Below are 13,155 nucleotides of genomic sequence, written 5' to 3' on the forward strand. Positions count from 1 at the left end.
TAATGGCATAATCATCGGACCCGGGGGAAAAAAAAAAAAAAGACCCCGGGTTCACTTCCAGTTAATCAAAAGATCCCAAAAGACCAAATAACGTTTACTAGCAGTTCTTTGGAGGTCCATTTTAGATGTTTCATATAAAGAAGACAGCCACCGAGAATATAATGGGGGAGTTTTTTCTGTCCACTGAATACATATCTGTCTTCTTGCCAATAAGATCGCATAAAAAAGGAAAGATTTCTCCTTACCCCTAATATTGTCTTCTATTCCAAAGATAACAAGTGGAAGAGTAATTACCAAGGATACTTGTAAGATAGAGTTCAACGTGTTCTTCACCTCTTCCCAGAAATTCAAAAGATCCGGACATTCTAAAAACATATGTATGTCATTAGCATCCACCATATTACACTTGTTACATTTTTTGTTTGGGAGAAATTTAGACAGTTTTAGCGGTGTTATATAAGCGCGGTGAATTGAAAAAAGATGGTTGCGTCTTAGCCATGCTGGTTTTACCGTTTTATACAGTAAACCACAAGATTGTTGCCATTTCTCATCACATGGAATATCAATCACTGTCCCCCATAACTCGTCTGGTAATTTAAACTCCCCATCATTTTCTTCTAACATCTGTGTTGCCTTACTACAGATTTATAAAACCACGCAACGTGGCCTTGTGTGACTTCATAAGTTACATGTGCGGTCTGCGTCGGTCTTCACCCTGCTGCATGGTGCAAGAGCGACACAAACCGGCTCATAAATAGCCCCTTGGTTTACAGGGCGGCATTCCCTAGAGGGACAAGCTTGGTATTGTGGTTTATTGATTAACCCTATCAAATGCCTTTTCATCTTTGAAAGCGAATAGTTGTGTGGGTGTCCTGCTGGAAAGATCTTGCATGGTCTCTAAGTGCATCCACTTACCGTCTGCCCGGTGCATGGTCAGTGACAGCAATGAATGACTGATAATGCCTTTACTGAGTAGCAGATAGAGGGTTGGAGGATTCATGGGATTCCACACTTGTAGAGTCCATCACTCTAAATTCAGAATCATAGTTTGTTTTGGGTTAGGTGCACCTATGTAGTAGTAACACCTCAACAGAGCCACCAGTCTCTTGTCAAGTGGGATCTTCCAGCTGTTTTTAGATTTTTGGGTGTTGAGAACCAATCTGGCCTTGAGTTGTTTTCGGCCGTCCGCTAGGTTCAGGTGTTGATGCCACTGGTGGGTCTTGAGTTGGTCTCTGAGAGCCACTGTTTGGGGGGTGTCTGCGTGTTCTTTTGGGGGTCCTCCAGGAGTAGTACAGGACGTTGTTTTATAATAAATGGGGAGTTAGGTATCGGGGAACAGGTAGGCTTCAGTTGTTTTCTAAAGGCGTCTGGGTTGACATCTTTTGGGGGAATGGATGGGTCATAAGTTGCTTTTGGAAGGACAGTACATTGGAAAACAGTGGATCTTGGGGTGTTTGCTAATGGGTGGCAGGTCAGTAGTGGGTAGGCCAACAAGGAGCTCTTGAGTTATTTTCTGAAGGCTGCAGAGTTTGGGTGCGTTGAAGGAACACTCAGGCTGAATGCCAACAGGTTCTGTGATCCTGAAACAGACAGGTCTTTAGATGTTGGATGGTAAGTTAGAGGTGCTGTTGAATTTAGGGGTCTTGGTTTGTTTCTGAAGGCTGCAGAGTATGGGTGCGTTGAAGAAACACTTAGGCTGAATGCCAACAGTTTCTGTGATCCTGAAACAGCCAGGTCTTTAGATGTTCATGGAAGGATGGTAAGTTAGAGGGGCTGGTGAATTTAGGGGTCTTGGTTTGTTTCTGAAGGCTGCAGAGTATGGGTGCGTTGAAGAAACACTTAGGCTGAATGCCAACAGGTTCTGTGATCCTGAAACAGCCAGGTCTTTAGATGTTCATGGAAGGATGGTAAGTTAGAGGGGCTGGTGAATTTAGGGGTCTTGGTTTGTTTCTGAAGGCTGCAGAGTATGGGTGCGTTGAAGAAACACTTAGGCTGAATGCCAACAGGTTCTGTGATCCTGAAACAGCCAGGTCTTTAGATGTTCATGGAAGGATGGTAAGTTAGAGGGGCTGGTGAATTTAGGGGTCTTGGTTTGTTTCTGAAGGCTGCAGAGTATGGGTGCGTTGAAGAAACACTTAGGCTGAATGCCAACAGGTTCTGTGATCCTGAAACAGCCAGGTCTTTAGATGTTCATGGAAGGATGGTAAGTTAGAGGGGCTGGTGAATTTAGGGGTCTTGGTTTGTTTCTGAAGGCTGATCCTCTAGTTTGGGAATCTTGTATACTAGTGAGCAGAGGTGTCCTGAGATATTTTGTGTAGGTGAGTGACGTGGGTCGTTAGCGGACCTCTTTGAAGAGGCTAGCGCATGTGGTGCTGACCATGTACTGGAAGGACCACTAGAGGCTTCGACAGCTGTGCCTGTGGAAGGCCTCGGGGGCTTGATGGAGAACAGTCGCCACTTGGACTCTGCACGGCAAGTGTTCATGACCTAACTTGAATCGTTTAAACCGAGTGCTGCTTCACTTCTCTAGAATTACCGTATGAGCATCATGGGGCAGAATTATAAGCCCCTTGCCTCACTTTTGCCTCATTTTTAACATGGGAAAAGTGGTGCAAAAGTGGTGCAAGGGGCTTGTAAATAGGGCCCCATGCGGTTAATGAGATGATGAAATGGCCCCGCTCTGAAACTGGAAACAACACTTACCACGCAACTTTTACAACGCACTACCTTTACAACAAAACTTTTACAACGCAACATCCATTACAACGCATGCCATTACAACGCAACCATTACAACGCATGTCACTACAACGCATACCACTACAACGCATGTCATTACAACGCAGTCATTACAATGCATACCATTACAACACATACCTACACTATGCAACACTTACCGTACTGTTGCCCCCCCTGGAGTTAGAATAGTAATTTTTACCCCTACACTATCCAACACTTACCATACATGCAATGTAATGGTATGCATTGTAATGGTATGCGTTGTAAATTTAGTATGCGTTGTAGTGGAATGCGTTGTAAAGGTAGTTTCAAAGAATTCGTTGTAATGGCATGGGTTGTAATGGAGTGCATTGTAATGGATGTTGCGGTGTAAAAAATGAGTTGTAAAGGTATGCGTTGTAAAAGTGCGCGTTGTAACGACATACATCTGTCTGAAACCATCTGGTTGTCCATGGATATTATTAACTGATAGTTTCTGGAATGATACGCGGCCTGTTGTCGCCGAGAGGACCTCAACTTAAGTGGCTTCTTTAGCCTTGTCTCAGCTTTTGAAAGAAGTACAGCGTGTCTCTTCCTTCTCCCACACAGCTCTCTTTCCTGTGATAAAGACATCACCTTGGCGCCTTTGTCGTCCTTTGGAGAAGGAATCCGAGAAGAAGAAACACAAACAGGGCAAGTGGAAGCAAAAGGAAGGGGCAGGTGGCCTAGCAGAGGGGGGGGCTTCACAGCAGGGGGCGGGGCATCTTACCTGTGTAGCTGCCCCATCCCAGCAGCGGGGCACCGGCCCAGAAGAGGGCGCCAGCCCAGATGGCGAGCAGGGCCAGAGAAATGTTCCTTCTGTCCACTCGGTGAGCTGCCAGGGAGGACAAAAGAGAACAGGTGACGTAGTGTCTGAGCAGCCACCAGATTTACAAGCCGAACCTGACACCCCTGGGGTCTGAATGTGCTTTTTTTTTTAAACCATAAAGGACACGAGAAAATAATATGGTGCTGGTGCAGAGCCCCCGGTTTGTGCCATTCCGGGGATGTCGTATAGTGGGGTCTGCTGAAGAAATGACCCCTCTTTCCTTTCCTTTCCAAGCCGCCGCTGGATGCTGCTCCTCGGCGGATTCTGCTCTCCCTTCTGCACTCGTTTGTGTATTTCTTTCACAATAGCTGCCCAGGGCTTCCTTGCAGCTCAGGTGGGGCTCGCTCCACCTCTCATCTTTCTAAAGTCCACGAGAAAGCCAGGTCGGGTCAGTGAAATCGATTGAGTGGAATAGATTTACAAAGACTGCCCAACTTGAGGTCTCGGGAGTAGCATGTGTCCTGTCTGCAGTTCACTGACAGGTGACATCTGCCAGACTGAACAGAAAGAGACCCTAAAACTTCACAGAATATCCTGACACACTGACAGCAGGGCAGTACTGAGGTTAGGGCCTAGGTACTCGTTTATTCTCACCTGTCACTCAGGAGTAGCACACTGTATATTCACGAGAAAGCTTGGCACCTTCTATCCCTCTCTCACTGAGACCTTTCACTCGGTAAATCCAAAGTCACAAACCTTAGTCTGCTACATGAAGCGCCAAGAGGCAAGGGGTAGATCTACAAACATTTTGCGCTGGGTTAGCGGCACAAAAGTGACGCAACCAACACAAAATCTTTTTTTCTAATTTACATTCCAGTGCAAAACAGTTTTTTGGGCTGGAAATTACCCTAAAAGTAACGCAAAACAGTGCAAAGCACTGCCCTGCGTTACTTAGCACCAAGGGGGCGTTCAACGGGTGGTACAAGAGCGTTCCCATGGAACCACCCGCGCCTTTTGACACAAAACCAATCCACAAATAATCGTAGACAGGGTTTAGCGCCAAAAGTTAACGCCACTTCAAAGGAGGCATAACAGGAGAAAGGTTTTTATTTCTCCTATCTTTTCTGACTTTGCATGCGGCTGCACTGTGCGGCACACACATGCGTGGCTGGTGCAGGTAAGAGCAGTGGGGTGGGGGGGTTTAAAGTTGATACAAAACAAAGAGGGAGAATAAAAAAATTAAAAAAACACTTACCGTGGACTCGCCGCATGGTTGAGTCGGCATCTGTTGACTTCATATCCCTACCCCCTGCCCACCCCACTGCTCTCAAAGTGGGAACAAGTGTTTACACTGGTCTAGGCACAGTATTTTGTACAGGATGGATACCCTTCCCGTACAAAACCCATGCTAGACTCAGGTACGCCCCCTAGCGCTATGGCGCTAAGGTGTGTGCCTGGCGCATGGCAGCTAAAATCAGCAATGGCACGAGGAAGTGGGGAGGAGAGAGCCATGTCGCTGCAGATTTAGCACTTTCCTGCCCCCTCCCTGTCGCACAATGCAGAACAGCCTCTTTGGGTGCTGCGCCCTGTGTCTTTTTTGAAAGTCTGGCCCCAAATATTCAGCGAGCGCTGCGTTATATAACAAACTTCAGTAAAGCCAATAGGTTTCACCTATTTCAGAGCTATTGGCTTTGTAAATGTCTTTCAGCCTTGTTTACAGCAACGTGGTTGCTGTCCAGCATGGCTACAAATGAGAGGAATAGAGTTGGGTGGCATGGAGGAGAGTGCCACAGAGGAGAGTGGCAAAGAGTGGGGTAGAGTGGCATGGAATGGAGTGGTGTAGATTAGAGTGGAGTAGAATGGAGTAGCATAAGATAGAGTGGCATAGAGCAGAGTATCATAGCATAGAGTCGAGTAGCGTAGAATGATGCAGAGGGGCATAGAGTGGATTGGAGTGGTATGGACTAGAGTGGCTTACAGTGGACTGGCGCTTTGGGCATCGGCACTCATTATTTACTAATTAAGCGCTGGGCACAGCCTATAATTCATACAGTATGCTGTGAGAAGTATTGGTGCAGTCTGTTACTCATACAACGGCTTACTGAGACGAATGAGTACAGCACATTACTCATGCAGTTCCCTGATGAGAAGTATTAGTACAGTCCATTTCTTGTACAACATCCTGCTGGGAAGAGTGACTTCTGCGCATTACTCGGACTGTGTTCGGCTGCGAAGTATCAGTACAGTTCGTTACTCGTACAACACCCTACTGAGAAGTATCAGTACAGTCATTACTCGTGGGTACTGTGCTCTCCATGCCACTGGAATCAAGCTATCCTGGCTGAAGAGGGGTGAAACCCCGAACCCGGTCCTAGGATGCTTGTTTCCAGCCCAGAGGCGACCTGGCTTGGCAGTTCGGGCTGGAATGTTCCCATGAGGCACAGGGTCAAGACTGATTTGCATATGGCCAGGTGTAAACTGGGGTGGCATAGTGGGCAAAACAACGATGGATTTAGGCCCGGATCTCTGTACTGGGGTGAATGTATAACATTGTCCTGCACTCTGTCCATCAATTCTTCTTTTTTCTTTTGATCATTGAGTACAGCGCGTTACTCAGACAGGTCCTTGATGAGTAGTATCAGTTCAGTCCCTTATTCGTACAACACCCAGCTAAAAAGCACGGGTACCGTTTATTACTCATACAATGCCCTCCTGAGAAAAGAATTGACCATAGCGCATCACTCATACAACGCCCTGCTGAGAAGTATTACTTATGTAATGCTTTGCTGAGCGAGTTGAGAGCAGTCCTTCACTGTTACAGTTCCCTGCCGAGAAGACTGAGCAGCGGCGGCTCCTCCATTAAGGCGGAGGAGCGTCGCTGCTATTTGAGCAGTGCAAAAAAATACAAATAAAATGATCGTATCAAGACGTTATCATCATTTTATTTTTCTGAGCCTGACTCCGACCCAGGCCAGGGTGGGGCTGGTCTCGCCAGAGCAGACTCAGGAGTGGTTTACATTCCCTAAATGCACATGACGGTTTGACCGGCCCTCTTGGATCGGCCAAACTGTCATGCGCACTTAGCATGTTCTCCACCGGGCTGTGTCGTGAATAGCTGGGAGAGTCTCGGAGCTTCTGGTGCTGCCAGTGCGAGTGAGGCTGGAGGAGAGGCATGCGGCGGCAGCGGCGGTTAAGATAAAGTTTTAAAATGTATTATTTCATCCCGCTGCCTCACCACTCCCGTTCCGAGGCAGCCGCCACTGAGACTGCGTACAGTTGATTAATTCTGCAGTGTCCTGGCGACTAGTGTGAGTACAGTCTCTTACTCATACAGCACCCCACTGAGTAGTGTGGGTACAGTCTGCTACTCATACAATGCCCTGCTGAGAAGAATGTATACAGTCCCTTACTCCCATACAACGCCCTGCTGAGAAGTATAGGTACCGCCCATTACTCATACCATGTCTTGCTGAGATAAATGGATACAGTCCCTTACTCCCATACAACGCCCTGCTGAGAAGTATAGGTACCGCCCATTACTCATACCATGTCTTGCTGAGATGAATGTATACAGTCCCTTACTCCCATACAACGCCCTGCTGAGAAGTATGGCTACCGCCCATTACTCATACTATGTCTTGCTGAGATGAATGGATACAGTCCTTTACTCATACAACGCCCTGCTGAAAAGTATGGGTGCAGTTGATTATTTATACAACGTCCTGCTAAGAAGTATGGGTACAGCCCATTGCTCATAGAACGCCCTGATGAGAAGTATGGATACAGCCCATTTCTCATGCAATGCCCACTGCACAGTATGGGTACAGGCCATTACTCGCCCAGCTGAGAAGTATGGGTACAGTCAATTATTCATACAAAGCCCAGCTAAGAAGTGAGGGGACTGTCCATTACTCATACTGTGCCATGCTGAGAAGGATGAATACAGTCCCTTACTCCCATACAACGCCCTGCTGACAAGTACAGGTACAGCCCATTACTCATAGAACACTCTGCTGAGAAGTACGCATAAAACGTCCTGCTAAGAAGCATGGGTACAGTCCATTATTTATACAATGCCCCGCTAGGAAGTATGGGGACAGTCCATTACTCATAAAACGCCCTGCTGAGAAGTATGGGTACAGTCCATTACTCATAAAACGCCCTGCTGAGAAGTATGGGTACAGTCCATTACTCATAAAACGCCCTGCTGAGAAGTATGGGTTCAGTGTATTACTCGCCTTGCTGAAAAGTATGGAAGCAGTCGGTTCACTGATAGAATATCGATGACATAAATATCAATGTTCAAAATATCAAAATAAATATATAGACTACAAAAAGTTTGACTCCCATACCTAAACAGGTAAGTACAAAAATATCAGTATAAAAAATATAGATGAAAAAATATTGATTTAAATATATATATAAAATAAAATTATATATATTAAATATATTAAATATTAGTATTATTTTTAACAAAATAAATTACATTTAATATACATTTTAACAAAATATAACAAATAAACTTAATTAAAAAAAGATAAACACACAAAACATAATATTTTATACATATATTTATATTTACTTCAAAATAATTAGTAAACTATTATCTTTAATTTAGTTTAAAACTTTTAAATTATATACAATTTATATATATATATATATATATATATATATATATATATAGTTTAAAATATAAAGCAAACATTCTATAATAAATTAAATCATTAAACGATTTGAAAATATTTAAACTTAAATTCCCAAATACAATCAGTGCAATAGTAGGAAAAGTGTTGGATAGGAAAATAATTACATTTACTATTCCAACTCCAGTGAGAGCAACAGTAGGGAAAGTGTTGGATAGCGGAGGAGAAAAAATCGCTATTCGCCCTCCAAAGAGTACAAAAGCACGGAAAGTGTTGGCTAGCGGACGGGTAACAATTAATATTGCCACTCCAGTGAGAGCAACAGTATGGAAAGTGTTGGATAGCGGAGGGGTAACAATTACTATTCTCACTCCAAAGAGTGAAACAGTAGGAAAAGTGTTGGGCAGCGGAGGGGTAAAAATTACTATTCCCACTCCAGTGAGAGCAACAGTAGGGAAAGTGTTGGATAGCGGAGGGGGAAAATGTACTATTCCCACTCCAAAGAGTGCAACAGTAGGGAAAATGTTGGATAGCAGAGGGGTAACAATTACTATTCCCACTCCAGTGAGAGCAACAGTAGGGAAAGTGTTGTATAGCAGAGGAAAAAATTGTTATTCGCACTCCAAAGAATGCAACAGTAGGGAAAGGGTTGGATAAAAATTACTATTCCCACTCCAAAGAGTGCAACAGTAGGGAAAGTGTTGGATAGCGTAGGGGTAAAAATTACTATTCCCACTCCAGTGAGTGCAACAGTAGGGAAAGTGCAGGATAGCAGAGAGGTAAAAATAACTATTCCCACTCCAGTGAGTACAACAGTAGGGAAAGCGTTGTACAGCTGAGTGGTAAAAATTACTAATCCCATTCCAGTGAGTGCAACAGTAGGGAATGTGCTGGACAGCGGAGAGGTAAAAATAACTATTCCTACTCCAGTGAAAGCAACATTAGGGAAAGTGTTGGATAGCGAAGAGACAAAAATTACTATTAACACTCAAACAGCTAAACCAAAAATAACAAACATTAGAAATAATACAAAATCATAAATAAACAATATTTAGAAATGAAAAATCAAATATATGAAATAAAGAAAAAAGAAAACATATTATAATATTAATTACATATAAAAAACTACATATAATATATAATATAAAATAATAAATACATTTATTAAAAAACTTCTTTTAAACTAGAAAATATTTACAAATATTTACAAACAAATACATTAATTAATACATAAATACATTTATTATATTTCCTCCCCTATAACACCACACCAATAACAAAACACTTCAAATTTTTTGTATTTATACCCCGAAATTACCATAATTAATAATCAATGAAAAAAAATATTATTCATTTAAAAAAATGAATAAACATTGATTGACTACACACACTTTAAATGATATCCACAACACACCTAAATTAAACTGTAAAATAATAAAACACAATTAAAACATATTTATAAATTAAAAACTATCACTATTAGCAACTTATCATAAAGTTATTAAAATGTATTTAATACCCAAACTTTACCCCTTCGAAAGTAAAAACAACAGAGAAAAAATAAACAATTACCCAAAATACATATCAAATAATTAACATTAATTAACATTAATTAACAACTATATATTCATTAATTAAATACAAATTACTTCCCACCCTTTACTCCTATAAACTCCTTTACTCCTATAAACAGCAAAACACACACCTAAAATTAAGTAAACAATTACCATAAATAATTAACAATTAATTCATTAAAATTAATTAACATCCAATTATTAATTCATCAATTAAAAATACATTACTTCCCACCCTTATCACCTATGAACACCACAACACACACCTAAAATGAATTACACAATTACCATAATTAATTACCAATGAATTTATTAAAATGAATTGACAAACAAGTATTAATTAATTAATAATACATTACTTTACACATTTAACACTATAACATCTCAATTAAACAAATATTAATAAATAAAAAATAATCAATACATTTTATATAATTAAATTACTTCCCACCCTATTCCCCAATAAAACCCACAATCCGTAACAGAACTAAAAATGCAAAATCCAAATATTTTTCTTTAATAGCTACTAAAAATGTAACACTTATATTAAACATACAAACAAATCTTATGCAAAAAAGAATACAACACATACATATAAAGTATATGCTGAAATACATAACATAAATAAACAAACAATATTTTTAACAACTATATTTTTGCAAACGATATTAAACACTTCAATATTTTTAAAATTGATATTACTTACCTTAAGTTGAGATTCTTGACCATGATATTCTTGCTGTCGATATTTCTGACCCACGATATTTGCAACTTGATATTTGTGCAACTCGATATTTGTGATTCGACATTCCGTCTCTGCACCGGAGCAGTCAATAATTCATCAAATGCCCAGCTGAGAAGTGAGGGTACTGTCCAATACTCATACTGTGCCTTGCTGAGAAGAACGGATACAGTGCCTTAATCATACAGCGCCCTGCTGACAAGTATGGGTACAGTTGATTATGTATCCAACGCCCGCTAAGAAGTATATGTACAGCCCATTACTCATAGGACGCCCTGCTAAGAAGTATATGTACAGCCCATTACTCATAGGACGCCCTGCTAAGAAGTATATGTGCAGCCCGGTACTCATAGGACGCCCTGCTAAGAAGTATATGTACAGCCCATTACTCATAGGACGCCCTGCTAAGAAGTATATGTACAGCCCGTTACTCAAAGGACGCCCTGCTAAGAAGTATATGTACAGCCCATTACTCATAGGACGCCCTGCTAAGAAGTATATGTACAGCCCGTTACTCATAGGACGCCCTGCTAAGAAGTATATGTACAGCCCATTACTCATAGGACGCCCCACTAAGAAGTATATGTACAGCCCGTTACTCATAGGACGCCCCGCTAAGAAGTATATGTACAGCCCGTTACTCATAGGACGCCCCGCTAAGAAGTATATGTACAGCCCATTACTCATAGGACGCCCCGCTAAGAAGTATATGTACAGCCCATTACTCATAGGACGCCCCGCTAAGAAGTATATGTACAGCCCATTACTCATAGGACGCCCCGCTAAGAAGTATATGTACAGCCCATTACTCATAGGACGCCCTGCTAAGAAGTATATGTACAGCCCGTTACTCATAGGACGCCCTGCTAAGAAGTATATGTACAGCCCGTTACTCAAAGGACGCCCTGCTAAGAAGTATATGTACAGCCCATTACTCATAGGACGCCCCGCTAAGAAGTATATGTACAGCCCGTTACTCATAGGACGCCCCGCTAAGAAGTATATGTACAGCCCGTTACTCATAGGACGCCCCGCTAAGAAGTATATGTACAGCCCATTACTCATAGGACGCCCCGCTAAGAAGTATATGTACAGCCCATTACTCATTGGACGCCCCGCTAAGAAGTATATGTACAGCCCGTTACTCATAGGACGCCCCGCTAAGAAGTATATGTACAGCCCGTTACTCATAGGACGCCCCGCTAAGAAGTATATGTACAGCCCGTTACTCATAGGACACCCCGCTAAGAAGTATATGTACAGCCCATTACTCATAGGACGCCCTGCTAAGAAGTATATGTACAGCCCGTTACTCATAGGACGCCCCGCTAAGAAGTATATGTACAGCCCATTACTCATAGGACGCCCCGCTAAGAAGTATATGTACAGCCCATTACTCATAGGACGCCCCGCTAAGAAGTATATGTACAGCCCGTTACTCATAGGACGCCCTGCTAAGAAGTATATGTACAGCCCATTACTCATAGGACGCCCCGCTAAGAAGTATATGTACAGCCCATTACTCATAGGACGCCCCGCTAAGAAGTATATGTACAGCCCGTTACTCATAGGACGCCCCGCTAAGAAGTATATGTACAGCCCGTTACTCATAGGACGCCCGCTAAGAAGTATATGTACAGCCCATTACTCATAGGACGCCCTGCTAAGAAGTATATGTACAGCCCATTACTCATAGGACGCCCTGCTAAGAAGTATATGTACAGCCCATTACTCATAGGACGCCCCGCTAAGAAGTATATGTACAGCCCATTACTCATAGGACGCCCCGCTAAGAAGTATATGTACAGCCCATTACTCATAGGACGCCCTGCTAAGAATTATATGTACAGCCCATTACTCATAGGACGCCCTGCTAAGAAGTATATGTACAGCCCGTTACTCATAGGACGCCCTGCTAAGAAGTATATGTACAGCCCGTTACTCATAGGACGCCCTGCTAAGAAGTATATGTACAGCCCGTTACTCATAGGACGCCCCGCTAAGAAGTATATGTACAGCCCATTACTCATAGGACGCCCTGCTAAGAAGTATATGTACAGCCCATTACTCATAGGACGCCCCGCTAAGAAGTATATGTACAGCCCATTACTCATAGGACGCCCCGCTAAGAAGTATATGTACAGCCCATTACTCATAGGACGCCCTGCTAAGAAGTATATGTACAGCCCATTACTCATAGGACGCCCTGCTAAGAAGTATATGTACAGCCCGTTACTCATAGGACGCCCTGCTAAGAAGTATATGTACAGCCCGTTACTCATAGGACGCCCTGCTAAGAAGTATAAGTACAGCCCGTTACTCATAGGACGCCCCGCTAAGAAGTATATGTACAGCCCATTACTCATAGGACGCCCTGCTAAGAAGTATATGTACAGCCCATTACTCATAGGACGCCCTGCTAAGAAGTATATGTACAGCCCATTACTCATAGGACGCCCCGCTAAGAAGTATATGTACAGCCCATTACTCATAGGACGCCCCGCTAAGAAGTATATGTACAGCCCATTACTCATAGGACGCCCCGCTAAGAAGTATATGTACAGCCCGTTACTCATAGGACGCCCCGCTAAGAAGTATATATACAGCCCGTTACTCATAGGACGCCCCGCTAAGAAGTATATGTACAGCCCGTTACTCATAGGACGCCCCG

General features: G+C 42.9%; 1 protein-coding gene across 1 annotated transcript in view; it reads right to left on the reverse strand.

The window, feature by feature from the left end:
• Positions 1–13,155, reverse strand: part of LOC147689572 (uncharacterized) — a 125,352-nt gene that overhangs the window by 40,457 nt on the left and 71,740 nt on the right. Inside the window, exon 4 of the mRNA XM_086938116.1 lies at positions 3,487–3,591. Within this exon, the coding sequence (XP_086794242.1) occupies positions 3,487–3,591 (105 nt within the window). The remainder of the gene's footprint in view (positions 1–3,486; positions 3,592–13,155) is intronic.

The sequence above is a fragment of the Lissotriton vulgaris genome, chromosome 9 (genome assembly GCF_964263255.1).
Source record: "Lissotriton vulgaris chromosome 9, aLisVul1.2, whole genome shotgun sequence".
Classification (NCBI taxonomy): Eukaryota; Metazoa; Chordata; class Amphibia; order Caudata; family Salamandridae; genus Lissotriton; species Lissotriton vulgaris.